The sequence below is a fragment of the Pseudorca crassidens genome, chromosome 14 (genome assembly GCF_039906515.1).
Source record: "Pseudorca crassidens isolate mPseCra1 chromosome 14, mPseCra1.hap1, whole genome shotgun sequence".
Lineage (NCBI taxonomy): Eukaryota > Metazoa > Chordata > Mammalia > Artiodactyla > Delphinidae > Pseudorca > Pseudorca crassidens.
Genome location: NC_090309.1, coordinates 31,232,930 through 31,260,147, shown reverse-complemented (window position 1 = coordinate 31,260,147; position 27,218 = coordinate 31,232,930). Strand labels below are relative to the sequence as shown.

Here is a 27,218-nt window from a genome sequence, read left to right as displayed (position 1 = left end):
AGTAGGCTGGTGGTTGGGGGAGGGAGTTGATACAATTCAGGAGAGGATGTAGGGCCTCCCCGGCCTCCCTCTGCCGGGCTGAGTGTGGGGCTAGACAAGGGTGGGGGAGCAGGGCCAACGAACCCCCATCCCTAGGCGCACCGCTGGGAGTCGGAGAACCCCGACTCGAGACCAATCAGCAGGGAGGGGTGGAGCGGCCGGACGGGGGCGGGGCCGGAGGAAGAGGAGGCGGGCGGGGGGCGCGGGGGGCACGGGGGGCGAGGGGGGCGAGGGGGGCGAGAGGGGCGGGGAGGAGCAGGCTTGGCCGGCCCAGGCTGGCCAGGCGGTGGCTAAGGCGAAGGTGGCGGCCGGCATGGGCGATGGGGGCGCCGAGTGCGACCGCGGCACCTCACGCCGGGAGTCGCGGAGCGGGCGCGGCGGGGACCGCGGCGGAGCGGAGGACTCGAGTGCTGATGCTTGCGGCCGCAGCCCAAAGGAGACTGCCGGGACCTCCGCCTCCAGCCCCGCGGGCTCCAGGGAGAGCGGCGCCGACAGCGACGGGCAGCCGGGGCTCGGAGAGGCAGACCACTGCCGCCGCATCCTGGTGCGAGGTAAGAGGACAGCTCGAAGCCCTGGCCCACCGGACGCCCCTCCCATCCCCTACTGGCGCCTCCGACCTTCCTGCATCCTCCACCTCCCAATTCATATATTCATTCAGACAGTCATCATTCAGTCATTCATTCAGCAAACATTGTTTTGAGCGTCTATTGTGTGCTGGACAGCGAGCTGAGTGCAGGGGACAAAGCGGCGCCCGGTACCGAAGAAATCCCCATTTCACCGCCTTAACGATTCTCAGCTTCCCAGGCCCATCCGGGCGGGTTACTGTGGCGGGGGCGGAGTTGTGAGTGCGGGATGCGGAGAGCCGAGTCCCCGCCCCGCGGCCCTCGCGGCGGGTGCGGAGAAAAGCGTCACGAGCGCTTTGCGGAATCGGGACGAAGGGGCATCAGCGTCCGGAACCGCGGGAGGAAGAGGCCAGGCTCCGCTCAGCAGCTGGGGCGCTCCCCGACCCCTGCCCAGCCCTGTTTCCCGTTCCCAGCCACGCAGACGCACCGGGCTGCTCCCGGGAGAGGGTGCCGGGACGCGGAGGGCGGCGTGCGCCCCGCTCGCCCGCCTGGGCTTCGCTTTCTCGGTTCCCACTTCCTCGCGGCGCCTGGGCGCAGCCGGCTCTCGGCGCGGCCTTCTCCCGGCCGGGCCTTTTGCGTCTCTCCCGTTCTCCCTCACCCTTCGCCCTCCTCTCTTCTTTCCTGGCCATTTCTCTCCGCCGAGCTCGCATTCCCTTCCTGCAAGCGTCCGAGTGCCCAGCTCTGCCTGGCTTCCTCGCCGCGATGCTGAGGCTACCCCGGCCCCCAAAGACAGCCTCACGCGAAGCTCTAGGCTCGCCTTTAGCCGGACCCGGGCCTGGCCTAGCGAGATGGGAGAAGAAAGGGAATCCCAGAGTCTTGCCTTCAGCCCGTCCGTAGGCCGTGGTCGGAGCCTGAGGTCTGTTCCCCTATCATCCCGGAGTCCCAGGACCGGGAGACCCAGCGCCTAGAAGAGGCCATTCGAGAGTAACGGCTGCCCCGGCCTCCTCCTCCAACTCGCTCCCGGCTTCCTCCCGCTGCCTTTTTCTTGCCCCTTCTTTTTGAGCACCTCTCCTGCAAGCCTAAGGGCCTAGAAAGAAATCAGCCAGAGCTGATTTCCTCGGCCACCGCCTAGGGAAGGGAAACCAGCCTGACTGACACTGGCTCGAGCTCGCTCCAGCGCTAGGACCCCGAGTTTGTCTGATCTGGGCTGGGCTGTGTGGGAGCTACCCACACGCAGACTGGGACACCTTGGCCTGGTCGGGCACAGCTGCTGCGTTTGGGTGGCTCTGGGCAAAGGGGCTAAGGTAGAGCATGGAGGCGGCCCAATGTGAAGTTGACTGATGACCATCTTGGACACAGACTCCGGGACCCTGGTCTTCAGAAAACACAGGAAACTCCAGGCCAGGTATGGTCACCCAGCACTGTTCTGGGTCAGGCTTGGGTCAAAGGACGGTATGGGGAGGTGGTCAAAGGACAGGGTATGGGGAGGTGGTCCCCACCCAACAGGGATTCCAACAGGTATGTGGACCTGTTGGGCACCTGGGATTAAATTCGATCTCATTCCATAGACTGTGGGATGTCCTGGGTACAAGGTGTTAGCAGCCAGCTTGGAGTTCCATTAAGGAAATCTGCAGGACTTCCAGAAACAGAGAAATCAGCCCCTTAAGCCCACACTCCCAAATTTAGGACCTCAAGTCCCTGCAGGACACTCACCACCTCACACTCCATCTATGGGTAGTCATTTCCTTCTGCCTGGACAATTGTGAGTTCTGTGTCCCTACCATCCCTTCTGCTCTACTAACTCCACATGTAGGTCGAATAGATTTTGTGTATAGATGTCAGTCAAATCCTAGGTAAAAAAAAAAATAATAACTCCTAGGTGTAGACTCACAAAAGGTAGGAGTAAAAAATTACCCTCCAAGAGACCACCCAGTCTAGGAGCAATCCACAGCCAAGAAGAGATGGACCCCCTACTGTATGTGGGGCAGCTTGTGTGCATTGGCAGGTGTACTTCTACAAATGCGTGTAGGCAATACAGCAGCGCCATTACACTTAAACAGCATAATGGAAATAGAGCACAGAGGAGGTATTTATGCACCTAAAAGAAATAAAAGGTAAACAGGGCCCTCCTAAATCCCTCTGTCCTTTCCATTTAATGACAAGGAGGTTATTACAGGCCTGAGATACCAGGGACCTCATTTACCGCTAATCCCGCCTAGCCAGGGTCACCTGTGTCACTCCAGCCCCACTGGGCCCAGGGCAGAGGCTCTGACAGATGAAAGGCCCTGCACTGGTGAAGGGAAGTCTGCAGCGTCTTGGCCCCTGGCTGAATGTCCCTCCAGTATGCTCTAAGCGAAGAGTACATTTTACCCTTGACTTCCAAGGACACATCCTCCCAAAGTACCCTTGGAGGAAACCATAAAAAGGGGGGAGGTAGGCGGTTAGCATCTCAGCTGTCAGGTTGCTGGTGGGGTGAAGATTCTGGGAAAGAGCCCCACTCTCTCTGGGTCTTTCTTTCTGTCTCTTTTCCACTCAGCACTTGCTCCCTTGAGGGCTCTACCCCAGGGTAGCAGATCTGCTGGGGGAGTCCCAAGGTGCAGGGGAAGAAGAGGAAAGCCTGGTGCTGGAATTAAGCGAAGTTGGTTTGCAATACAGGCCTTACTACAGCCCTTTGAACTTGAACTAGTGTCTTTGCCTCTCCGTGCCCCAGTTTCCTCATCTGTACAAAGAAAGCATAGTGCTTCCCTACAAGGGCTATGCTAAGGGTCAGAGATGGTGTCTATAAAACTGCAACCAACTGACAGGATCTCCATAAATATTCCATTGAATGAAAGGGGAGAGAACTCAGGAGACTCAAACTGCTTCAGGCAGTGGGCCTACTTCCTCAGAGGCCTCCCCAACTGCACCCCCTGGGCCCAGAGGCTGTGTTAAGTGTTGGGAGGTGAACGGCCAAGGGGTCAAGGACCGGCTAATGAAAGGAGGCCCAGTGCCACCTTGCAGACCACGCAGTGCGGCCCCCCGCATCCCCTTTGAGGAACCCTCGCTCCACCAATCACTCACGTTTCCCTGCCTCTGCAAAATGTGGGTCAGGGAGCCAGGGAGGCTGACCTTGCTGCATCCCCTGCCTCAAAATGGAGGCTGCTTCGTGCCACACATGGGCACAAACAAGGCCACTGGGATGACAGACGTACACACAACAGGCACCCCACACACCGCACCGGGGACACAGCTAGGCTTCCACAGGGACCTTAGAGCCGCCTAGGCTGCCCCACACCTCTGCTTGCACAGCCCGTTGACTGATGAGGGGAAGGGGTGGGAGATCCTTTTGTTTTATGTTTGGAAAGGACAAGAAGGGGTGGGAGATCCTTTTGTTTTATGTTTGGAAAGGACAAGAAGGGGTGGGAGATCCTTTTGTCTTATGTTTGGAAAGGACAAGGCGCGGGCAGGAAGCAGATGGAAGGAGAGCCATGGCTCTAAGTTAGCTGCAGCCTTGGGTGATATGGCTTTTTCCGTTGAGCCGGGATCCCTGCAATCAGAAGAGGTGGGACAACTCTCCCCCCAAAACTCCCAAACCCCACAGTCTACGCACACTCAGATGCACCTACGTGATTCGCAAGTTAATCGAGTCGAATTCAACAACCCCTCTGGCTAGAGCCGGAAATGGCTGCCTGCCAGCGTCACCCCACCCAGCAGATGTTATGAACAATGCCTAGCGCTGGTCCCAGCTCACCCAAAGCGTCCCTCTGACCTGCCAGTCTCAAAACCCCAATCAGGCCTCACCAACTCTGTGCTGCCACCTTGGCCTGAGTGGAGCAGGATTTAGAGGCTGCCGGCCGGGCACTCCCGCACCTTGAGGCCTGCGGCACTCCGGGCCTGGCTCAGCACCCCTCTGTCTGGGAGCAGGGAGACAGGAAAACTGTGGAATCCTTTGACTGAGTGAATGGCTACCCCCTCACCCCATAGCACCAACACCCACTAGCGGAAATGCTTTCATCTGGGAGCCTGATGTATGTGACCAGTGGCTGGGGATGTGGGAGGACACAGGAAGTCCAGGGCCTCTGGCTGTGGCTGAACAATTCCCTCTGTGGATGTGGGTTTGGGGCAGGGGGTCATTGAATTTAGTGGTGTTGCAGCCCCCTGAGAATCCGAGTGCAGTGATGGACCCGCGCTGCAGAAATGCATGGGTCAAAACACAGCACAATGGTGTACACCAGGCAGGGCACTGGACGGATGCTGCAGACATGTCTGAGGACGCTGGGCAAGGGGCCAAGCCTTCCGGGGCTTGAGCTAGTATCGACCCATGGGAACAGACAACCCCCTTCTGCAGCCAGGGCTGGGCTCAGCGTTGACCAGCATCACCTCCCTTTCTACTTGAATTTACAGCAGCCCCTGGACCTAGGAGGACTCCGCCCAGACCGATCAGTCCTCCCCCGGCAGGTTGTGGCAGCTCCACAAGGGCACACCTGCCATCTTCCTGATGGCGTGTTTTGGCAGTGGAGTCGGTGAGGCAGAGTGTTGTATTGGAAGGAGCACTGGATTGCGAGTCCCAGCACCTGGGCCCTCCAGACACCGGACCTCGGGACTATAGCCTCAGTATAAGTCTGCTAAGAGAGGCGATAACCCAGGACCAGCCCGCCAGGCAGTGGTTAAAAGGTTTAAATGATTCATGCAGGGGATTGCATTTTGGGGTTTTTGGTTTTAGTTTTAGTTTGGGGGCTTGTGGCAGGTATTAGGTTTCTTTTATATTTTCCTGGGATTGTATTTGTTTTATGTTTATGCCTTGTTTTTGGCAGAAGGACCCGCATTCTCAGGTGGGTCTGTGCTGGGCCCTTTCATTTTTGCTCTTTATTTTTCTCCTTTATATCCATGCCCCCACCCCACCCCCAACACACACAAGCAGAAGCAGACCTGCAGCCAAATGCATCGTCTTGTTGGTGTGTCTCGCGCGCACCGTTTCATTTTCAGGGAACTGTGCAGGGCGTTTGGCGGCTCCTTGTGTTCTCAGCTCTTGCTGCCGCCCTGGGTGGGCTCTTGAACTCGGGTGCCGGTGGACCCGCTGCCGCATCCCGCGCGCGCGCGCGCACACACGCACACCTGAAAGGTCTGAGCTCCCAGGTGGCCCACAGGTGACCCAGCCGGGCAGGGAGGCTGGGGCTGCATGTGGGTACTCGGAACTGGAGGGGAGGGAACGGACTGCAGCAGCGTGTGTCCCTGGGCCTTTGTACAGTGACACCAAACAGATTGGGTCTCCGCACACTGTGCACCCCCCGTGGCGACAGAGGGCTTCTAAGGCTCCTGTTGGCCCTACGCTCTTTCCTCAGTTATGCCGGACTCAAGGCTGGGGCCGTAGTAAACAACGCGAGCTCCCTCTCAGTTCGCAGTTTCTTTGATTTGTACTTTAAGTGGGCGTGGGGCCGGCGGGGGCGGGATAGAGAAAAGCATGTGAATTTTGCCTTTTATTTCCTGTTTGCTTAATATAAACTAAAGATCGGCTTGACTCTCCTCGGAAAGCGGGTAGCGGATTGCTCTCCGTGCATCCGCGGAGTTGCGTACCCCAGTTTGAACATCTCTGACAGAGGACGCCGAGGCAGAGTAGGCCTGCCCAGGGATCCCCGGGACCAGGGCTGGTCAGTGCGCTTGGTTTGCCCCCCACTCCGCGCCCATCCAGGAGGGAGGTTGGAGGGTCTCGGCTAGGGGTGCCGGGGTGGCAGTGGACACTACGGAAAGAGGTGGCAGTGCCAGGACCGAATCTGGCCTACAAAGCCGGGGAGTGGGCGGACCCGGAAAAGCCAGGGCTTCGAGCGCGGCCGGGGGATGGGGGCGACCGTGGGATGCTGCTTGCCACCCCTCCCCCCAGGCCTAGTAAAATCCCCCGAACCAACTCTCCCACGTTCTCCCATGATCTCCCCCTTTGCTTGCTAGTTGATTCATTCCACAAACATTAATGAGTACCTACTACGTGCCAGACCGACCCGGTGGGGCTGCTGGTGCCCAGCTTACCAACCGAGAGACTGCCTCGCAAGCGGGGACTTGCCGGGGTCCTGACCCGCCCCGGCGGCGGGGCCCGGGTGGCGAGGGAGCGATGTCGGCGCTAAACTCAAGGGAAGCGGGCGCCGGAGCCCGGTTCCCTTGATGCCCCGCGGGGACCACGTAGGAGGTAGTCACCGCCCTCGCCAAACCCACGCGATCTCCCCAGACGCGTTCCGTACACATACAGGAGGCACTCAGTAAATATTTGCCGAAAGAATGAGAGGAGGCGAAACCATCCACATCTCGTGTTTCACGAGGTAGGAGGCCGCAACGCCCCTCCCTGGGAAGAACATCTGTTGTGAAATGACCTCCTTATTTTTTGACGTTACAAAGTCGTTCCTTACATGAAATGGTGATGATGCCAGAGCGCAGAATAAGTGTTAAAATATAAAGTTGACGACGCCATGTTTCTGTAATTTCGTGCAATCCTCAACTTGGGAACCACTGAAATGCAAAACCTGAAAAAGTTCAAATATGGTTTGTTTTACTGGTTTCTTGGATCCCCAGGGCCGGGGAGGCCCCCTAGAGGAGCAGGAGGCCGAGGGAAGCACAGGGCCGAAAGGGCGGTAGTGAGTCTCCCGGCTCTCTGCAGCTGCTTAGGGTGAGGTTCCACCCGCAAAGCCAACCAGGTAAATAACTAGATAAATCCGCGCTCCTCCTCCCCGCCCAATTCACACGTCCCCAGTCCTCTGTTGGAGCTTGAAATAACCGGGTATTTAAAGTCACAGTTTGTTCTGTGTTTTGCTTGTCCCGCCGCCCACGGCGGAGCTGCGGGGAGCCAGGGCGCGGCGGGTGGAGGACCCCCCCCGCGAGGAATGTAAAGGCCACGCTCCCGATGTAGACAGGAAGATAGAGAAATTAAATTCAAAAAGTAATACGTACTCAAGGTAAAAACAAACAAACCGAAGTGGTAGAAGCCAGCGTACCCAGTTTCAGGTGTGTTTCAGATTTCCTCGCTCTCCTATACAGACAGTAGCGAAAGCAGAGTCATATTACATAAGCTGTCTTGCGATTTACCATTAAAAAAAAATACAGTCCGCAGGGATCATCTCTTTGGCCCGTTTCACACAGTTCCGTGACTGTACAGTACTCCTCTGGTGGGGGAATGCCGGATTCTCCTATCCTCTGGGAGGACGTTCCTGTTATTTTTCCCTGGTACAGGGAAGCATTGTTTGTAACTGTGAAAAAGTAGAACCAACCTAAATATCCATCAACAAGGGACTGGTTAAATTAAATTTTATTATATCTGCTTAATGCAGTACTATGCAGTGGTTAGAGCACTTCCAGATACAAAGATTTTTTGTTTGTTTGTTTGTTTGTTTGCGATACGTGGGCCTCTCACTGTTGTGGCCTCTCCCGTTGCGGAGCACAGGCTCCGGACGCGCAGGCTCAGCGGCCATAGCTCACGGGCCTAGCCGCTCCGCGGCATGTGGGATCCTCCCAGACCGGGGCACGGTGTCGACTCTCAACCACTGCGCCACCAGGGAAGCCCTAGATACAAAGATATTTATTAAATAAAGTTTATCAAATAAAAAAAAAGTTTACAAAAAATCTTACTTTTGTAATATATAACTTACATATTTATTATTTTTCAATTACTAGGGAAGGTTTGGGAGATTGCGAAATGAGCTCTCAATGCCCGGGTCTTTGTGCCCTTGAGTGTTTCCAAAGGATAAATTCCTAGCAGTGGAATTGCTGCTTCAAAAGGTTTACACGCACTAAAAATTTTTTTAATGTGTTTCCTTTAATTTTAAAATAGTAACTATTTCATTTGATTCAAATATCAAAAAGTTGTTTTAAGCACACAGTGAATAATCTCTCTCCCATCCGTGTCCCCCATCCTTCAGTTCCCACCTGGCTCAAAGGCAGCCATTATTTACTGCTTTCCACTATGTTCTTCGAAATAATTTCTATGCTTATGCAAGTCAGTGCAGCTATATTACCTTTTTTCCTTTTGTTTTTTACTCATATGGTGACATCTCTATATATTTTTCTGCACCTTGTTATTTTCACTTACCAGTGTATCTTGGGATGTTAAGAACTTCTTGTTAGTTTTTTTACAGATGCATAGTATTCCATTTATAGAGACTGGATGGACCATAATGTACATTATATAACCCGTGCCTTAATGGCAGGCATTTAGCTTTTTTCTTATCTTCTGTTATTACATACAATGTGCAATAAATCAGCTTGTTTCTTGGTCATTTCCACGTGTGTGAGTATATCTGTCAGAGAAGTTCCTGGAAGTAGGTTACTGGGTCAAAGAGTATCTTATTTGTAATTTGAAAGACAGTGCCCAGGAGCCCTCCATAAGATGGTACCCACCCACTGCCCAGCAACGCCTGAAAGTGCTTGTATCCCCAAATCTTGCTATCACAGTTCACACTTTGTATCTCGATAGATGTTAAGTTGAAAAAAATGTTTAGCAATTTATACCCCCGCCTTTGCCCTTTCCCCATATTGGACATTGTATATCTTACATACCTTTGCTAAGAGGTACCTCACCGACATTTTAATTTTTATTTCTTTGATTATTAGTGAAGTTGAGCATTTTTTCATTTTTATTGGCCAGTTGTATTTCTTCTGCTATCTATTAATTCATTTCATTTGACCATTTTAATTTTCAAATATTCCTTTCCTTACTGATTTGTAGAAATTCTGTATTATGGACGGTAGCTCATTGCTTTCAATATATGTTGCAATTGTTTTTTTAGTTTATAAATTGTTCTCTAATTTTGTTTCTGATGTCTTGTTTTCTGAAATACAAAATATCTTTCTAATTACAAAACCAATCTGTGCTGTTTTGCTGTATCATGTAAAAATGGAAAGTTCTTCATTTCCTCCACATAATACACTTCTACTCCCAATATGCAATCTCCCAAACTTGCCCTAGTAATTGGAAAACATAAATATGTCAATTATATATTACAAAAGTGAGAGTTTTGGCAAACTGCTTTTCTTCATTTAATAAACATCTTTCTGTCTAGAACTGCCTCATTATTTTTAACAGATGCATAGTACTACATTATGCAGATATAATAAACTTTTATTTAACCAGTCCCTTGTTGATGGATATTTACGTTGGTTCTAGTTTTTCACACTTACAAACAATGCTTCAGTGAACATCTTTGTATCCTAATTTGAACAGATTTTTTTTAAAGTCTCATGAGACAATGTGAAAAATATGTAAACAGGTGAGACATTTTATTAAGAAATGGTTGTTAATGTTTCTAATTGTGACAATAGTATTGTGATTGCTTTTTTAAAGGAGTCTTTAGAGATACGTATAAAAATGTTTCTGGATGAAATGATATGATGTCTGGGACTTGCTTAAAATTACAGGGATATAGAAGGAATAGGACTATTCCTGGGTTTATAATTGTTGAAGTTGAGGGATAGGTATATCAGAATTCATTATACTATTCTCTCTCATTTTGTATGTTTGAAATTTCTCATGATAAAAATTTTAAAATTATAAACATCATTTCACATATGTCTGGTATGCATATAATTACAGGATAAAGTCCTAGAAGTGAAATTTTAAAATACAAGTATATATGCTTAAAACTGTGATTGTTATTTCTAAATGCCAAAAATGTACAAATTTATACTCGCAGAAATTGTATATGAATGTGCCATTCCTCCACATCCTCCCAGCCCAGGATATGCTCAATCTTTTAGAGTAAAATCTTTTCAAGTGAAAAAAAATCTTATTTTATTTGGCGTTTTTAATTACTAGTGAGGTTAAACATATTTTCATATACCTATTTTTCATTTTTATTTCCTCTTCTGTGAATTTTTCATTCATATACTTAGCCATTTCTCTATTGGTTTGCTCACTGTTTTCTTATAGTAGTAAACATTATTTATACATATTTATATATCAATATATGTTATATAAATATACTTATGTAAACATATATATGTAGCATATGTAAACATACAAACATATACATATTTTAAAATATTTTATAAAAGGGAAATGATCCCTTTTTCTGTGACGTGTTGCAAACATCCCCAGATCTTTTTCTTTTTCTTTTTTTTTTTGACTTTGCTGTGAGTTGGAGGGTTTTCTGAACTCAAATTTAAACGTTAATCACATCTCATGGTCATTTCCTTTTGGACTTCTACATTTTAGTTCTCAACTAGAAAATTCTTCTCCAACAAAAGGTAACAATATTATATATATTATATATAATGTATATGTTATATATATTTATAATACAATACTCTTAAATTTTGTTACAAAAAATTCAGTATACATTACAATTTTTGAGTTTATAATTTATCTTTTATTTTTCTTTCTAATGTCTCTTCATTTTTGAAGTACAAAATATCCATTTTTAAAATTTTTTATTTTATATTGGAGTATAGTTGATTAACAATGTGTTAGTTTCAGGTGTTCAGCAAAGTGATTCAGTTATACACATACACGTATCTATTCTTCTTCAAATTATTTTCCCCTTTAGGTTGTTACATAATATTGAGCAGATATTAGGGAGTTTGAGATTGACACGTACACACTGCTGTATTTAAAATGGATAACCAACAAGCACCTACTGTATAGCACAGGGAACTCTGCTCAGTATTGTGTATAAGATCCTTTTAATTACAAACCCAATCCATGCTGAAATCATGTGAAAGTTGAAAATTTTTCATTTCCCTCACACGATACACTTCCACTCCCAAGACGTAACCTCCCAAACTTTCCCTAGTAATTGAAAAACATAATTATGTACGTTATATATTACAAAAGTGGGATATTTTTGCACACTGCTAAAATAGTCTCTTCACAGACTGTGATAGTCTTGGCAACAAACCAAATAATAAAGAAGTGCATAAAGTAAGATGGGAGAGGGGCTTCCCTGGTGGCGCAGTGGTTGGGAGTCCGCCTGCCGATGCAGGGGACGCCGGTTCGTGCCCCGGTCCGGGAAGATCCCACATGCGGCAAAGAGGCTAGGCCCGTGAGCCATGGCCGCTGAGCCTGCGCATCCGGAGCCTGTGTTCCGCAACGGGAAAGGCCACAACAGTGAGAGGCCCGCGTACCAAAAAAAAAAAAAGTAAAATGGGAGAAATCTCTCCCAGACCAGCTCCCACTCCACAGAGCAAACAGGAAAGAGAGGTGTTCAACCTGCCAGACTTAATTCTATGTAGGTACAAGCACGCACACACAGAAAGTTTAGTTTTCCCTTTTGTTCTTTATAAAACTGGGTTTGTACACATGTAGTTGTTGTTTTCACGTAGCAGGATTTAATGGACATCCGTTCAGGTCAGTGTATGGAGATGTACCTCATTCTTGTTAATGTCAATATAACAGCCAAAGGCAAGACTATACTGTGACTTTATCAACAGTATTCCTGTTGATAAACATTCAGCTTTTTCCTTTTTTTTTTTTTTGTCCTCTTACAAACTGCTACAAACAATGAGTCTATCTTTATGAAAGTATACCAATATTTCTCAGGGGTAGAAACCTCTATAAAATTTCTGAAACAAAGGAACTATGCATTTTTTAATTTAGCTAGGCATTGTGAAATGACCCTCCAAGAAAAACTTATTTTGTATTAATTTGTATTCTCACCAATAGAGCTTGAAAAAACCTATTTTCCCTCACCTTTGCCAGCACAACTTTCCCAGCCTGATAAATAAAATATGGTATCTGAAAAAAAAAATTATCTCATTGCTGTTCTAACTTTCATTTTCTCTAAGTCCCTCTGAGCTTGAGTATTTTTTCATATATTTTAGCCATTAGTATTTCTTCTCCTCTGAATAACCCTTTCGTTGAATTTGTTAAGTTTCCCACTGGACTGCTTGACTTTATTTATTAGACTATAGAGGCTGTGTGTGTACTAGACATTAAGACTGTTATGCATGTACCATTAACATTTTCTCCCAGTCCGTCACGTGTCTTTTAACTGTCGCTCATCCTGCAGAAGCTTTTATTTCTAGATACTCAAATCTGCCATTTATTTTTTTAAATTCTTCAGAGTTTTTATTCCATTTTTAGAGCTTTGTTTTTTACATCTCAAGTTTTAATCCATCTTGTGTATATTTTTGCATGCAGGTGAGATAAATTACTTTATTCCAGATAATGAGCTAATCATCCAAAAGCCAGGTCTTTAATAATCTCATCTTTCCTCCAACTAACTTGAAATATCTTGATAATATACCAATTCCTCATATAGGCATGGATTTCCTTCATAACTCTTGTGTCATCATCATACCATTTTAGTTGCTGTAGATATGTAATATATTTTGCTGTAATGGTAATACAAGTATTCTCTCCTCATTCTTTACATTTTTTCTCAACTATTCTTCCATTTTTAATTTTCCCAATAAACTTGAGAATGAATTTTTTATAAGGAATTTTTATAGTGATCACATTATGTTTGTTAAGGCAGGAAGGACCTTGTCACACTTAAAAATCAGCACAGGACTTCCCTGGTGGCACAGTGGTTAAGAATCCGCCTGCCAATGCTGGGGACACGGGTTCGATCCCTGGTCTGGGAAGGTCCCACATGCCACGGAGCAACTAAGCCCGTGCGCCACAACTACTGAGCCTGTGCTCTAGAGCCCATGAGCCACAACTAGTGAGCCCGTGTGCCACAACTACTGGAACCCATGCACCTACAGCCCGTGCTCCGCAACAAGAGAAGCCACTGCAATGAGAAGCCTGTGCTTCTCAAAGAGTAGCCCCGCTCCTTGCAAATAGAGAAAGCTCGTGCACATCAACGAAGACCCAATGCAGCCAAAAAAAAAAAAAAAAAAATCAGCATGTTAACAGCTTATCATGCAAAGGAACTACCTGGGTGCTACCTGGATGAAGTCAGGTAGGACTTTGAGGGGGTCTATTGGGAGAGGTAGGTGGAGAGGGTAATTTTTGGTCCTGGAGGTCAAGAGCATTAGCTATCTGTTATCAAGCAGCGGTCATCACCTCTCCCATGGCAAAGGCTCTTTGGATGGAACTCACTCTCCCCTCTACCCCTAGGGCTCACCTCTCTTTGAGGAGATCTGAAAGACAGCAAAACTCAGCCTTCATTCCAGTTAGACTTACACAATTCACCCTAACAAGACCCTACCCACAAAGAAGCTCTGCAGTTAAGCCGCCCCTCCTTCCCGGTGCTTCCCCCGCAACCCCACCTAGAAAAGGAACAATTCCGGAAAGGGGGCTCTGTCAGTAGGATGGACTAGATTTTGCTGCAGAGACAACCCAAAACTTCAGAGATTTAACAAAACACAAGTATATTTCTAACTCACTTGATAAGTCCATCACAAGTGGGCAGGGGCTGGTCTTGGTACTCAGAAACCCAAGCTTCAGCTTGGCTCCCGCCTCTATGACTATCACAGTAGGGCGAAGGCGGCGTGCCAAATCACGAGCCGGCTTTTGACGTGTTCTCCTGAAAGTGCCTGCATCCTTTCCTCTTGACTAAAACAAATTATATGGCCACATCTGATTACAAAGGGCAGAAAATCAGTGCAACCCTACCACGTGCCTGGAAGGAGTTGAAAACACTGGCGAACAGCATTCATGGCTTATACATTAACTTGACTTTGATGAGTGGCCTTCTGTGCCACTCCTGGCTAAAATAGCAAATAAAAAAAACACACACTATGACTCTTTTTTTTTTTGTTTGCCTCGGGTCTTCATTGCTGCACTCGTGTTTTCTCTAGTTGTGGTGAGCGGGGGCTACTCTTCGTTGCGGTGCTCAGGCTCTAGGTGCACGTGCTTCGGTAGTGGCAGCACACAGGCTCAGTAGTTGTGGCTCGTAAGCTCTAGAGCACAGGCTCAGTAGTTGTGGCGTACCGGCTTATTTGCTCCGCAACATTTGGGATCTTCCCCGACCAGGGATCAAACCCGCATCCCCTGCATTGGCAGGTGGATTCTTAACCACTGCGCCACGAGGGAAGTCCCACACACTATGACTCTTGTATGTTAGCTATTTGGAGAGGGTCAGTAATATCCCCTTATCTTGTTTTATTTTCTTCACAGCATTTATCAGTACCTTTCATATTCGTTTTTAAATTTATTATCTGTCTTTCTCCCTTACACAAGGTCTATGGGAACAGGGACCTTGTCACTTTTGCTCATTTCTATATCCTCAGACCTGAGAATACTATTTGGCACATAGCAGGCACTTCTTAAATTTATGTTGAATGGTTGGATAGACACAGTTGTTTTATTTACATAAATGGGGTAGTACTACTTACTTTCTTTCACTTAATGTCAGTTCATATAGATATTGCCTCATTCTTTTACATTGCTACATGACATTTTATAAAATATGAATGGTATAAATGTACCACAGTTTGTTCAGCCATTTCCCTTACAGGGAACACTCAGGATGCTTTCGAATTTTCAACATTTTGAACAATGCTTCAGCAAACATTCTTATATATACCTTGGAGCACGTGAGCCTGTGCTTTTCTGGATAAATACCTACTAAACTAAAATTGCTGGGGCAGTAGTTGTGTGCATCTTTAAACTTGACAAATGCAGCCTTAAACGTTGCGACAATTTATGGTTCTACCAGCAGTGAATGGGAGTGTGGATTCCCCAACAGCGCATCATTGCTTTATTAATCATGTGCTAATGTCTTTCCAACCTTAAGGGAGATAAATGATTATCCATTGTTGCTTGAACTTGCATTATCCTGATGACTGTGAAGCTGTGCTCATTTTTTCATATATTTATTGGCCATTTGGATATCTTTTCTGTGAATGGCTCACATAAATTACTTGACCATTTTTGCTGCTAGACTATTGCCCTTTTTAAAAAAATTGTGTATTCATAATTGCATTTTATATATCTGGATATTATTTCCTTGCCTTTTAAAAAAAGATTTTCTTCAATTCTGTCTTTCATATTTTATCTTGGTTTTGGTGCCTTTGTCATACAAAAGTTTTTAGCTTTAATGTAGTCAAATACATCCTTTATTTTTCCTTTACAGTCCAGGTTTGCATTTTGCTCGGAAAGCTCTTCCCAAGCTTAGGATTCTAAAAATAGCCTCCTATATTTTCTTTTAATCCCTTTATCATATTATAGTCTATGATTTGCTCTCTAATCCATTTGAAACACTGTTCTTTATGGCGTGAGATGTGAAGTTAACCTGATTTTATTCCAAACGGATAATTTATGGTCATCAATCTACTTAACTCCACTGATAGACTAGACCAACCTGTCCCCATATAGAATGTTCCCTTTATCATAAACTCTGTCACTATATGTACATGGCTATTGTGTATTCCTTATTCCATTTTGTTTCCCAATATTCAGTTATTTGAATACCAACTTTACTATTTCTATTATACCCATGTTTCATTTATTTACTTAATATTTTAGCATAATATATTTTAAAACGAAATACCTACTTTAGCTTCATGCTAAGCATATAAAATCATAGATTTAAATTTTTTCTAGTAAACCCTAAAATAAGTGCATATCTTTTGAAATGACAAAGGTTAATCTATGTACCATTCTAAATCATCTTACAAACCACAAGTGAAATGCAAAGGCATTTGGGGAAACACTATTGTATTCTTTCCACTAATGGATTTGTCAGTTTCTGTGACAAAGCATCGTTCTAGCTTCATGGCATGTTTTGTTGTTGTTGTTGTTAATGTTTTATTTTGAAATAGCTGGAGAATCACAGGAAGTTGCAAAAATGGTAGGGAAATCCCATGTATCTACAACCTAGCTTCTCACAATGGTCACATCCTATATAACTAAAATAATGATCAAAATCTGGAAATTGACATTAGTACAATGTAGTTAACTAGACCACTGACCTTCTTCAGATTTCACCCATTTTTTGGGTGCACTTTTTTCTTTGTATATAGTACTATAGTGCTATGCACTTTTTTCTTTGTATATAGTACTATGACATTTTATCACAGTTATAGATCCATATAACCACCACCCCAATCAAGATACAGAAACTGTTCTGTCACCACCAAGAAACCCCTATATAGTCACAGCCTCCCTTCCCTAACCCCTGGCAAGCACAGATCTGTTCTCCACTTCCGGAACTTTGTCATTTTGATAATGTAATATACATGGAATCATACAGTACGTAATCTGAAGGACTGCCTTGGCTTTTTTCACTCAGTATAGTTTCCCTGGAGATGTATCCAATTTGTTGTGTCTATCAATAGTGATTGTGGTCCCACGGTTTGTTTATCCATTCACCTGTTGAGGGACATCTGGATTGTTTCCATTTGGGAGCTACCACAAATAACGCTACTATGAACAACTCCCTGTAGATTTTGATGTGAACCTAAGATTTCGTTTCTCTGGGATAGATGCCCAGGAATGAGGTCACGGGGTGGTTAATATAGGTTAAACTACCAGGTCAGTTTCCAGAGTGGCTGCACCATTTTACATTCCCACCAGCAAGGAGTGAGAGACCTCGTTTCTTGGCATCCTCACCAGCCTATTGGCACCCCTTTTTTTTTAATTGAGATGCAATTCACGTAACATAAAACTTGACTTTTTTTTTTTTTTTTTTTGGCTGTGTTGGGTCTTCGTTGCTGCATGCAGGCTTTCTCCCGTTGCGGCGAGCGGGGGCTACTCTTCGCTGTGGTATGTGGGCTTCTCATTGCAGTGGCTTCTCTTGTTGCAGAGCACGGGCTCTAGGCACGCGGGCTTCAGTAGTTGTGGTGCACAGGCTTCAGTGGTTGTGGTGCACGGGCTTTGTTGCTCCGTGGCATGTGGGATCTTCCCGGACCAGGGCTTGAACCCCTGTCTCCTGCATTGGCAGGCAGATTCTTAACCACTGCGCCACCAGGGAAGTCCCTCAGTCTTTTAATTTTTGCTACTCTGATACGTATTTCTCCTGGTTTTCATTTGTTTTCCCGTAATGGCTAGTGATGTTGAACATTCTTTCATGTGCTGATTTGTAGGGCCTGTTTGGATATCTGGGGACTGGTCTGAGGTGCCTTTGTTCCATGCTCCTGCCTCTCCTGGCCCTGAGGAGGAGGGCTGCCCTTGTCTGCTCCCCAAGGCAGGAATGCTCCTCTTAGCTCCTCTACAAAGAGGAAAGGAGGGGGCGCTATATGGTTTGACCTCAGTGGTCAGGAGCACAGGCTCAGAGCTTCAGGTGGGCTCCAGGAGGCTTACCCGGAAGAGGATATGAAGCTTCCAGCACCACGTATGATACCCCTCACCCTGTCTCCTGTTCACACCACCCCCCAAGACACTTTTAATAAAATCAGTGCCTGTGGAGCTGGGCTCACTTGAGTGTTGTGAGGAAAGTTCTGAGACTGGTTTCACAGTTGTAGACAGTATAACCTGTGCAAAGGGGACCCAGTCACAATGGGATCACAAATATTATGCCACTATTTTAAAATGTAGAAAGTATCGGGGTGAGGGGAAGCTTGAGTTGTCCCCAAAGGCCTACGGTTCTACCAAGCCTCCAAGGGCAGGGCGCCCTTCCGTGTGCTGTGCTCTGCCCAGCGCCCTGGCAAGACTAGCCCAGTGGTGGGGGAGGGCAGCCTCTGGGCCATGACTCTGTCCCCCACCCAGGCTCACCTTCTCCCCGAAGGTTGACTGAGAACACGAAGGTGCTCGAACCTCTGAGATCGGGGGCAGGACCTTCGAGCTAGGAGCCCATGAAGAGCTGAAGTGCACCCTGGAGGAGTGAACATTAACTGGCCCTAGCAGGAGGCAGGAAGAACCGGTCTCATAAAATACACTGAGGGACTTGGAGGGAGAGGTCTCAGGTTCACCCTCTAGAGTAGGGATTCTGAAAGTAGGCTTTACAGTCCTGTGGCTCAGAAGCAGCCTCTTAACAAACAGCACATCCCAAATGCAATTCCTTTCCTACATCTTCCAGGGCAATGATGAACACGTTCAGAAGATTCCATTTTCTACCCATGACAAAAGTTTTCTTCACTATAACCTATCAATTGAATCACTAAGGATTACTAAAAGAGGGTATTCATCAAGTAAAATGAGGGTGTTTCTAGACCTTATTAAACACTGTCAGTATGAACTTGGGTAAGTGACTTAAAATTTGTTCCTCCATTTCCCCATCTGTAAAGTGGGGATAATAACAGTTCCAACTTCACTGAGACATGGGCAAAGTTTAAGTGCTTAAAACGGTGCCTGGCCCAGAGCAAGCATTGCAGAGATGTCAGCTATTGTTATGAGTGGCCACAGCCACTTAACGCTTCTGACCGCATTGCAAACTTCCACTGTGCATGCCCCCTGGAGATGGGCAGAGTTCCTGCAAGCTTGGAGGTTTGCTTTGTTACCTGTGCTTGGTAACAAGTGCTGCCTTGAGTTGGTAAGTTTCCCAGTGACACTCACCTTCCTGTGTAACAGTAAATTACTCTTAGTTTAGCTTTATCGTTATTAACAGCACGTGTTGGGAGAGGTTTGGTAAATCCTACAGAATATGATGCTGCATATTTCCACACTTTAATTTTTGACATAAAACTTTTCTAATAACTAGATTTCAAGCCATCAGTGTATGTGGTTCAGACGTGGATCATCTTTGCCCCTATACTGAAAGCTGATGTGTGTATATATATATAAAACCCCCCACCCCAAGAAAATTTGCTTTTGCTGAGTTCTTTCAGTGGGACTATATGGTGAATGTGGGCTACAGATTTTTCAACCTTTCCTAAGTAGGCTCGCAGGGGACACGGGTTCGTGCCCCGGTCCGGGAAGATCCCACGTGCCGCGGAGCGGCTGGGCCCGTGAGCCATGGCCGCTGAGCCTGCGCGTCCGGAGCCTGTGCTCCGCAATGGGAGAGGCCACAATAGTGAGAGGCCCGCGTACCGCAAAAATAAATAAATAAAAAATATTAGAAACCCCATGCATGGAGGGCATCGGACCAGGGCCCAGGAGGGTGGCCCTGCTGAACAGAACTAGGCACACGAGGAGTGGCAGAAGTTCCCCCTCTCAAAGGCACCCCAGAAGCTTGATACAGTGGCCATGGTCCTCGGGCTCCTCTTGGGGATCCCAGCTCTACCCCACACCAGCAAGCCTCTTCATGGACCCCAGGAGGGTCTGTGGACAGAGACTGCACCCATACACACTAGACACACACACACACACACACACACACACACACACACACACGGCTTAAGACCTGGCTCTGGACATTTCCTCTGGTAAGCCTTACCTGATTGATCATATCCAATTCTAATCCATCTTTTCCTCTGCACCTGAGGACTTGGTATTTCTCTTTCCATTTTTTTCTTATTCTGCTAAGGGAAGACAATCCTGACTGGGTCAGACTGAGTCCTTTCTGACCAGGCTATGATGATAGACCTGACATTTGTGCTGAGGCCCATTCGCATACATACATTAGATACAACATACTGCATTGGGTGATTAAGGAGGTAAGGCCCAGAGAGGGTAAACAACTTATCAGAGGTCACACAGCCAGGCCCAGACATGAGGAGCTCCCCATCAGATTATGCTGTCTCTCATTAAGATCCTCATTGGGGGCTTAAATCCTTAACTAGTGAACTAACTTGCCTCTTTTCATGACCCCTGCAGATGCCAAAGGAACCATCCGGGAAATTGTCCTGCCCAAGGGCCTGGACCTGGACCGGCCCAAGCGGAGCCGCACATCCTTCACAGCTGAGCAGCTGTACCGCCTGGAGATGGAGTTCCAGCGCTGCCAGTATGTGGTGGGCCGTGAGCGCACTGAGCTGGCCCATCAGCTGAACCTCTCGGAGACCCAGGTAAAAGGGCAGGGCCAGGCCACTCCATCCCTGCCCTGGCAGCCCGGGGAAGTCCTTGGGGTGTGAGGCCTGTGGGCTGCTGCTCGGAGACCCAGCTTTGGAGTTCAGACATGTACTAGGGAAGGGCTTAAAGTTACAGATAAACCCGAGAAAATAAATATAGTGCTGACGAGAGAAAGTTGGTATATGCCAACAGGGTGTGGGTGAGGGAGTCGGGGTGGGGGTGGGGCTTCTGAATGTATCAGGTGCTACTTCCAGTGGAGTATGGGAATGGGAGGAAGGGTCATTCAAGTTGCCAGGGGGTGTCTGTTGGTGCAGGAGGGAGCCTGCAGGAAGGCATAGTGAGGGGTGGGCTTGCTGGGAGCAAAGATTCAGCGGTGAGATGAGGCATTACAAAATTGGGCTTGGGACCTCTCATTTCCCCATTCTGGGCCTTTTCCCATCCTCCCTTCATCCCAGTGTGCCTCTAAACCTCCTGTTGGAGAGAAGGGGTCTGAATGCCCCCTTCACCCAGGAAGGGCTTAGCACATAGCACTGAGCACCTACTCTATGTGAATGGAGGTATTTCAAGCTGGTAATAGAGCTAAATAATAATAATAGTAATAGTACTACTAATAGTATTGGGTTGGCCAATAAGTTCGTTCAGTTTCTCCATAACATCTTAGGGAAAAACCTGAACGAAATTTTTGGCCAACCCAAAAATACTTCCCCAGTACTTACTGTGCTAAGGCGCTGTTCTAAGTTAGTTGTTAGTTTCCTAACCCCTCCCTACAACCCTATGATGTAGCTACCAATATTATCCCATTTTACAGATCAGGAGAGGTTCTGCCCAAGGTCATATAACGACTAAGTTCCAGAAGTAGGATTTAGACAAGCAGCCCGGCCTCTTTATGCTGCCTGTAAACTGGGTAACCACCCTGGAGCTTGTCAAAAAAGACTTAGACACTCTAAGTCCAGCTACAGGTAAACAGCGAGGGAGGTCAGTCAATAAATGTATGGAAAGGGCCAAACCAGGACACATGAAGGGAAGGGGAGAGGAAGGAGAGGAGAAGGAAGCAGACAGTCTGGGGAAAGCCGCCAGAGGATCTGTGAGGCTCTCCGAGCACCGCCCGCTGCCGCCCTGGCCCTGGCCTTGGTACCGCCGTCCCGCGGCAGTGAGGTCAGGATCATGGGCAGCTGGGAGCAGCTGCTGTCCTGCAGGCCGGGGCATCTCCGCCTGGACTGTTTTCCTCCACCTGCCCCTGTAGAGCCCCAAACAACCCGGCAAATGGCCTGGGGCAGCTGGGCCCTCCGTCCAGCTGAGTCACTGGGGCTGGAAACCAGGCTGTGTTCAGGGGGCCTGCAGTGGCCAGGCGGGGCCAGAGCTCCGGGTGGGGAGTCAGGGAGACCCCCTCAGACCCTGAGGTCTAGGCACAGAGTCACCCCTCCTCTTTGCCCTAATTTCCCTCTGCGTTGCCTAGCTTTACCCCCAAACTCTCCCCTGAAACTTTCTTTCCAAGGGCACCTCAGATGCCCAGGCCAGAAGCTCCTTCTCAGTGCTCATCCTTCCCCTGCCCTGCCTGCAGTACAGGCTACATTTATCTGCCCTTGAAGGTCAAGGCCAAGCCCCTTCTCCCCCAGGAAGCCTTCCCTAAGCCTTCTTGACTTTGCTGCAAGACCTATTCCACATGGCTTGACCTGTGAAAGTGTGGGGGAGTGAGTGTGTGTGTGTGTGTGTGTGTGTGTGTGTGTGTGAGATGTGGTGGGCACCAACCAGTATGCACTTCCCAAAAGCAAGAATGTATTTGAAAGCCATATCTGCTCTTCAGGCCTCCCTGGGGAGCCCAGCACACAGCTGGGCACAACCCTCCTTCTTCTTTCCCCAGTTCTGGGGTTTTTCAGATAATTTACAGTGTAACTAACACTTACTGAGAGCTTCTGTGCACCAAGCACTGTTCTAAGTGCTAGGTGTGTTCTAACTGGTTTAGTCTTCACCACAGCCTCGTGGGATAGGTGTGCAGTTTTTCTTCTGACACCACTTCCCACATTAAATGTGTGGTGTTCTCCCACACCAAGAGCAACCAATTCTCCAATACCAGCTGGGTTTTCAGCAATGCAACTCCATTCAGTTCTGACCCTAACTCCTGGAGTTAACACAGACACTACAGGTTAAGGGCTCAGCCTCATGGGACAGTCCCACATCAGATGCCAGTAGCAAGTCCCAGGGCCACCCATACTTCTGACCAGCTACAAATAGGGGGGTTCCCACATCCCCCTCCTTAGGCTTGATAATTTCCTAGAATGACTCACAGAACCCAGGAAAACACTTCTCACTGTATTTACTTTTATGGATTTATTATAAAGAATACAACTCAGAAACAGGCAGATGGAAGAGATGCATAGAGCCAGGTAGAATGGGGAGAGTTCATGGAGCGATCCTCATCGTTCAAGAGACTTTATAACCCAGTCTCCAGCCTCCTCTGCTCCCTGGAGGGGTGGGGCTGAAAGTTCCAACCCTCTAGTCACAGGTCTGGTCTTTCTGCCACCAACCCCCATTCTGAAACTAGGGGTCCACCCTGAGTCACCTCATTAGCATAAACTCAGGTGTGCTCAGAAGGAACTGGTTATGGATGACAAAAAGCTCTGGGCCAAGAACCAGGTACAAAGACCAGGTGTATTTTTTTCAGTACACCAGAATGGCTTTTTATTATTTTTACGTTAAAGAGAAGGAAACTGAGGCACACAGAAATTAAATCACATGCTCAAAATGTAAAGCAGGCACATTCATTAGCTCTTCTAATCTTTATAAAAAGATGACTTTCAGGGCTTCCCTGGTGATCCAGTGATTAAGACTCCGCACTTCCGGGCTTCCCCGGTGGCACAGCGGTTGAGAGTCCGCCTGACGATGCAGGGGACACGGGTTCGTGCCCCGGTCCGGGAAGATCCCACATGCCGCGGAGCGGCTGGACCTGTGAGCCATGGCCACTGAGCCTGCGCGTCCGGAGCCTGTGCTCCGCAGCGGGAGAGGCCACAGCAGTGAGAGGCCCGCGTACCGCAAAAACAAAAACAAAAAAACTCCGCACTTCCAACGCAGGGGGTGCAGGGAACTAAGATCCCACATGCCATGTGGCATGGCCAAAAAATTAAAAAAAAAAAAAAAGATGACTTTATGGGTAATATTATCCCCATTTCAGAAAGCTGAGCCTCAGAGAGGCTAATTAACTTGCCCAAGTTTATATGGCTAGAATTTTGTGGAATTCTCAGTATATTCACCCATACTTTGGGGTGAGTATATTATTGAATGCCTGCTATGTACCAGGTGCTGTTCTAGGCATGCCCTCCCCTCTCTGTTACACCCAGAGCTGCAGCAGGACTGGACGGGTAGGAGATCATTGGTGAAATCTTCCCTCATCATTGGTGGCACCCCTGTTACTGCCACTCCCTTTGTACCTACTTGCCCTCCGTTTGCTGGGAGCGGTCAGTGCCAGTCTCCACTACATCCTCAGATTCCTGAGGCAAGGAGCCATGACTTCTGAGTCTGTCCTCTCCCTCTAGTTCAGAAGTAGGAACAGAGAAAGTGAGCAGTAAACAATACCTCACACTGAGTGTGGGCCAGGCTAAGCCCTCTACAGGGATTGCCTATTTGATCCCTGCCACAGCCCAGGTTTTTTGTTTTGTTTTGTTTTTTGGCTGCGTTGGGTCTTCATTGCTGCACAGCTCTTCTTTGCGGTGCGCGGACTTCTCATTGCGGTGGCTTCTCTTGTTGTGGAACACGGGCTGTAAGCGCACAGGCTTCAGTAGATTGTGGCTCACGGGCTCAGTATTTGTGGCTCGCAGGCTCAGTAGTTGTGGCACACAGGCTTAGTTGCTCCGTGGCATGTGGGATCTTCCCAGTCCAGGGCTCGAACCCGTGTCCCCTGCATTGGCAGGCGGATTCTTAACCACTGTGCCACCAGGGAAGTCCAGCCCAGGTATCTTTATCCTCATTGTAGAGATGAGAAACTGAGACTCAGGGGTTCTTGGGGGTGGTGCCTGGCCTGAGGTAGGCGCTAGCCTGGCCGAGAACCCAGGAGGCTTCTCAGCAGGGGAAAGGATTGCAGTGACACGCAGAGCCACGGTCCCCACGGATCTGGTGGGGCCACTTCCTGGAGCAATCAAATTCCAGAGTGACTACTAGTCACTTCCTTCAGCCAGACTTGGTTGAATCTTCCTCGGCCATCCCTTACCCATAACACCTTCAAATGTCACCTCTTCAGAGGTGCTGTGTTTGCCACCCCACCGATAAGATAGTCACCTCCCCGCCTCTCCCCTCCTTATTGTGCCTCCAAAGTGGCAGCCCACACACTGTTATCTGTGCATGCCAAGTTAAGTACAGAAATGGAGAACAAGTGTTTAGACATACACATAGCAATTTTTCTAGTAACTCATTTTAATTGTATTTTACAAAAGTATTGGTCCACGACAGATTGGAAACTTAAATAAAAAGTGGTTCCTCACCACGAATAGTTTGAGAGACGCTGCTCAAAGCACTTATTGCCACCCGACAGCCACACCTGTTTGTTTTTATTGGTTGTTTATCTTCTATCTCCCCCTCTCCCGTGTGTCCACTCCACACGGCAAGGATTTGCTCTGCTTCGTGCACTGCTGATTCCACCCGCCTAGAAGAGCGCCTGGCACAGAGTGGGCACTCAGTACCTATCTGCTGAATGATGAGTGAGTGAGTGAATGCAGCAATCAACCTCAAGTAGATCCCGGAACTCCCTGGTCACTTTCAGTTATTGAAACTCAATCCAATCCCGTTTAAAACACCCAACTCACATCTGTTTCAAATCTTTTCTTCCCTCCCCCTTCGCCCACTCAGAACAGGCCTGACTCACTGCTGGAGGGACCTGCAGGGGAAGAGCCCCTCCCATCACAGCCGCTAGAAGGGAGTGTGCTCTGTCTGAGCCACCTGTCACCCTCGCCCACCAGCAACCTCCCCCAGGGTAGGAGGGCAAGGAGAGTGGCACCTTCTGGCCTGAAGAGCCTCATGGCTAGAGGTCTTTGCTAGAGGGGCAGTTGCTCCCACAGGTGGCATGTCAGGCATGGCCCCAGGCAGCCTTAGCTCTGCGCTCACCCTGCCCAGGCCAGCCTCCTCCTCTCCACCTCTCCTTCACCCGGGACTACATGAGTTGCAGCTTCCCTTATGTCCTCTGAGGTTGGAGGGAAACAGCGGGTCTCCCCATGCTTTTCTTTCTGGGCCCTCCACTCCGTGGTCCCTCCTGGTCCTGCTGGCACAGACTACCCAGCCAGCTGCCAGCCTCTGGGCCAGAGGCAGGACCAGCCTCTGTGCTCCTGGGGACACGGGTCTGGGTGCTGCAGTGATTGACAGGTTTTCCAGCTGAGGAGAAACTGTCAGTCTCTCCTTCTCTCAGACATTTCCAGGCCCTGCAAGTGATTCAGGACCCAAAACCTGCTTCCTGGGGGGGAGCACCCTGTCCTTCCCAGAGAAGGGAGAAAATCCCATCACTGTCAGGGGGCCCGCAGAACTGACCACTGAACTCCTCCCCAACCCCCAGCCTTCCTTTCCTTCTACAGACTAGGATGGGGTTGGAGTGCTGGGTGCTGGGTGCCGGGTGCCGGGTGCCGGGTGCAAGTTCTCCTCCTCTCAAAGGCCTTGAAAAAGGTCTCTTCCCTTTAGTTGGTGGCTTCATTTAGGATGTCCCCAGCTTTGGGTGTGTGGCCATTGGAAGTGTCCCTCACCATCCTGACACATCTTCTTACACTTGGTATCACGTTGAGAAGCGCTTATAGGTGATGGGGTGGGAGGGAACTGCTGAGAGTTTCAAACAGGGGGATGGCCAGATGGGCTAGGGAGCTCCCTTCAGAGGCAGCATGGGGGCCGAGACAGGAGGAGGGGGGTGGCTAAGAGTGGAAGGAGTGCGGGCCAAGAGGGGAACTCATTTGTGCCCTCCCACCTCCACCCTCCAGCTGCCGATCCACCCCTCCATCCTAGGGTCAGCATAGCAGTGGAGGGGTGCCCATGATTTGGGGGGCCAGTGTCTCTTATCAGTTCCCCCAGTCAGCCTGATTGTGGGAAGATCTTAATGACAGTCTGATTACTCTTCTTTCCTCTCTCACTGCACCCCTGCTCCCCCCTCCCCACTCCCCTGCCCCTTCCTTTGCTCGCCCCCACCCCACCCCACCCCCCCGCCACCACTTTGCTCTGCCTGTCCCCTCTCCCTCGCTGACACCCCTCCCCTTGCTCCACCCCAAGGTGAAGGTCTGGTTCCAGAACCGCCGCACCAAGCAGAAGAAAGACCAGAGCAGAGACCTGGAGAAGCGGGCGTCCTCCTCGGCCTCCAAGGCCTTCGCCACCCCCGACATCCTGCGGCTGCTGGAGCAGGGCCGGCTGCTGTCCCCGCCCAGCGCCCCCAGCCTTCTGACGCTGACCCCCGGCCCGCCGCGCCTGCCTGCCAGCCACAGGGGCGCCTCCTTGGGTGACCCCAGGAACTCATCCCCGCACCTCACCCCGCTGACCTCAGCCTCAGCGTCGCCCCCGCTGCCGCCCCCTCCGCCAGCCCTCTGCTTCTGCACCGCCCCACTCCTGGACCTGCCTGCTGGCTACGAACTGGGCTCCTCGGCCTTCGAGCCCTACAGCCGGCTGGACGGGAGGGTAGGCAGCCCCGGCGGCGGCAAGAAGGCCAGCGCTTAAGTCTCCACCCCCCGTGTGACACTGGGTCCCCAAGCACAGCACCACCCTGGCCTCCTGGGCCCAGAGACGAGAAGGGGCAGCCACACACCCTGCCCCGCCCACCCTGCAGCTCAGAGACTCTCCAGTGGATGACGTTGGTACCGCAGCTTGTGTGTGTGAGTGCAGTGTGTGTGCGTGTGCCTCTAACTGAAATAAAAGGAAAACAATGACAAGAAGGGAAA

The 27,218-nt window shown here is 48.9% G+C and overlaps 1 protein-coding gene across 1 annotated transcript; it reads left to right on the top strand.

The window, feature by feature from the left end:
- Nucleotides 1–340: 340 nt before the first annotated feature.
- VAX2 (ventral anterior homeobox 2) lies at nucleotides 341–27,218 on the top strand. Its single transcript, XM_067703898.1, has 3 exons — nucleotides 341–590; nucleotides 20,137–20,324; nucleotides 26,560–27,218. Exons 1-3 carry the CDS (start codon nucleotides 353–355, stop codon nucleotides 26,995–26,997), a joined length of 864 nt encoding a protein of 287 aa, XP_067559999.1. The 5' UTR covers nucleotides 341–352; the 3' UTR covers nucleotides 26,998–27,218.

Bases quoted from the DNA above. Each gene is read 5' to 3' on its own strand.
- VAX2 (XM_067703898.1), top strand. From the start codon at position 353: ATGGGCGATGGGGGCGCCGAGTGCGACCGCGGCACCTCACGCCGGGAG. The intron at 591-20,136 runs GTAAGAGGACAG...TGACCCCTGCAG, and splicing joins CCGCCGCATCCTGGTGCGAG to ATGCCAAAGGAACCATCCGG. The intron at 20,325-26,559 runs GTAAAAGGGCAG...CTCCACCCCAAG, and splicing joins TGAACCTCTCGGAGACCCAG to GTGAAGGTCTGGTTCCAGAA.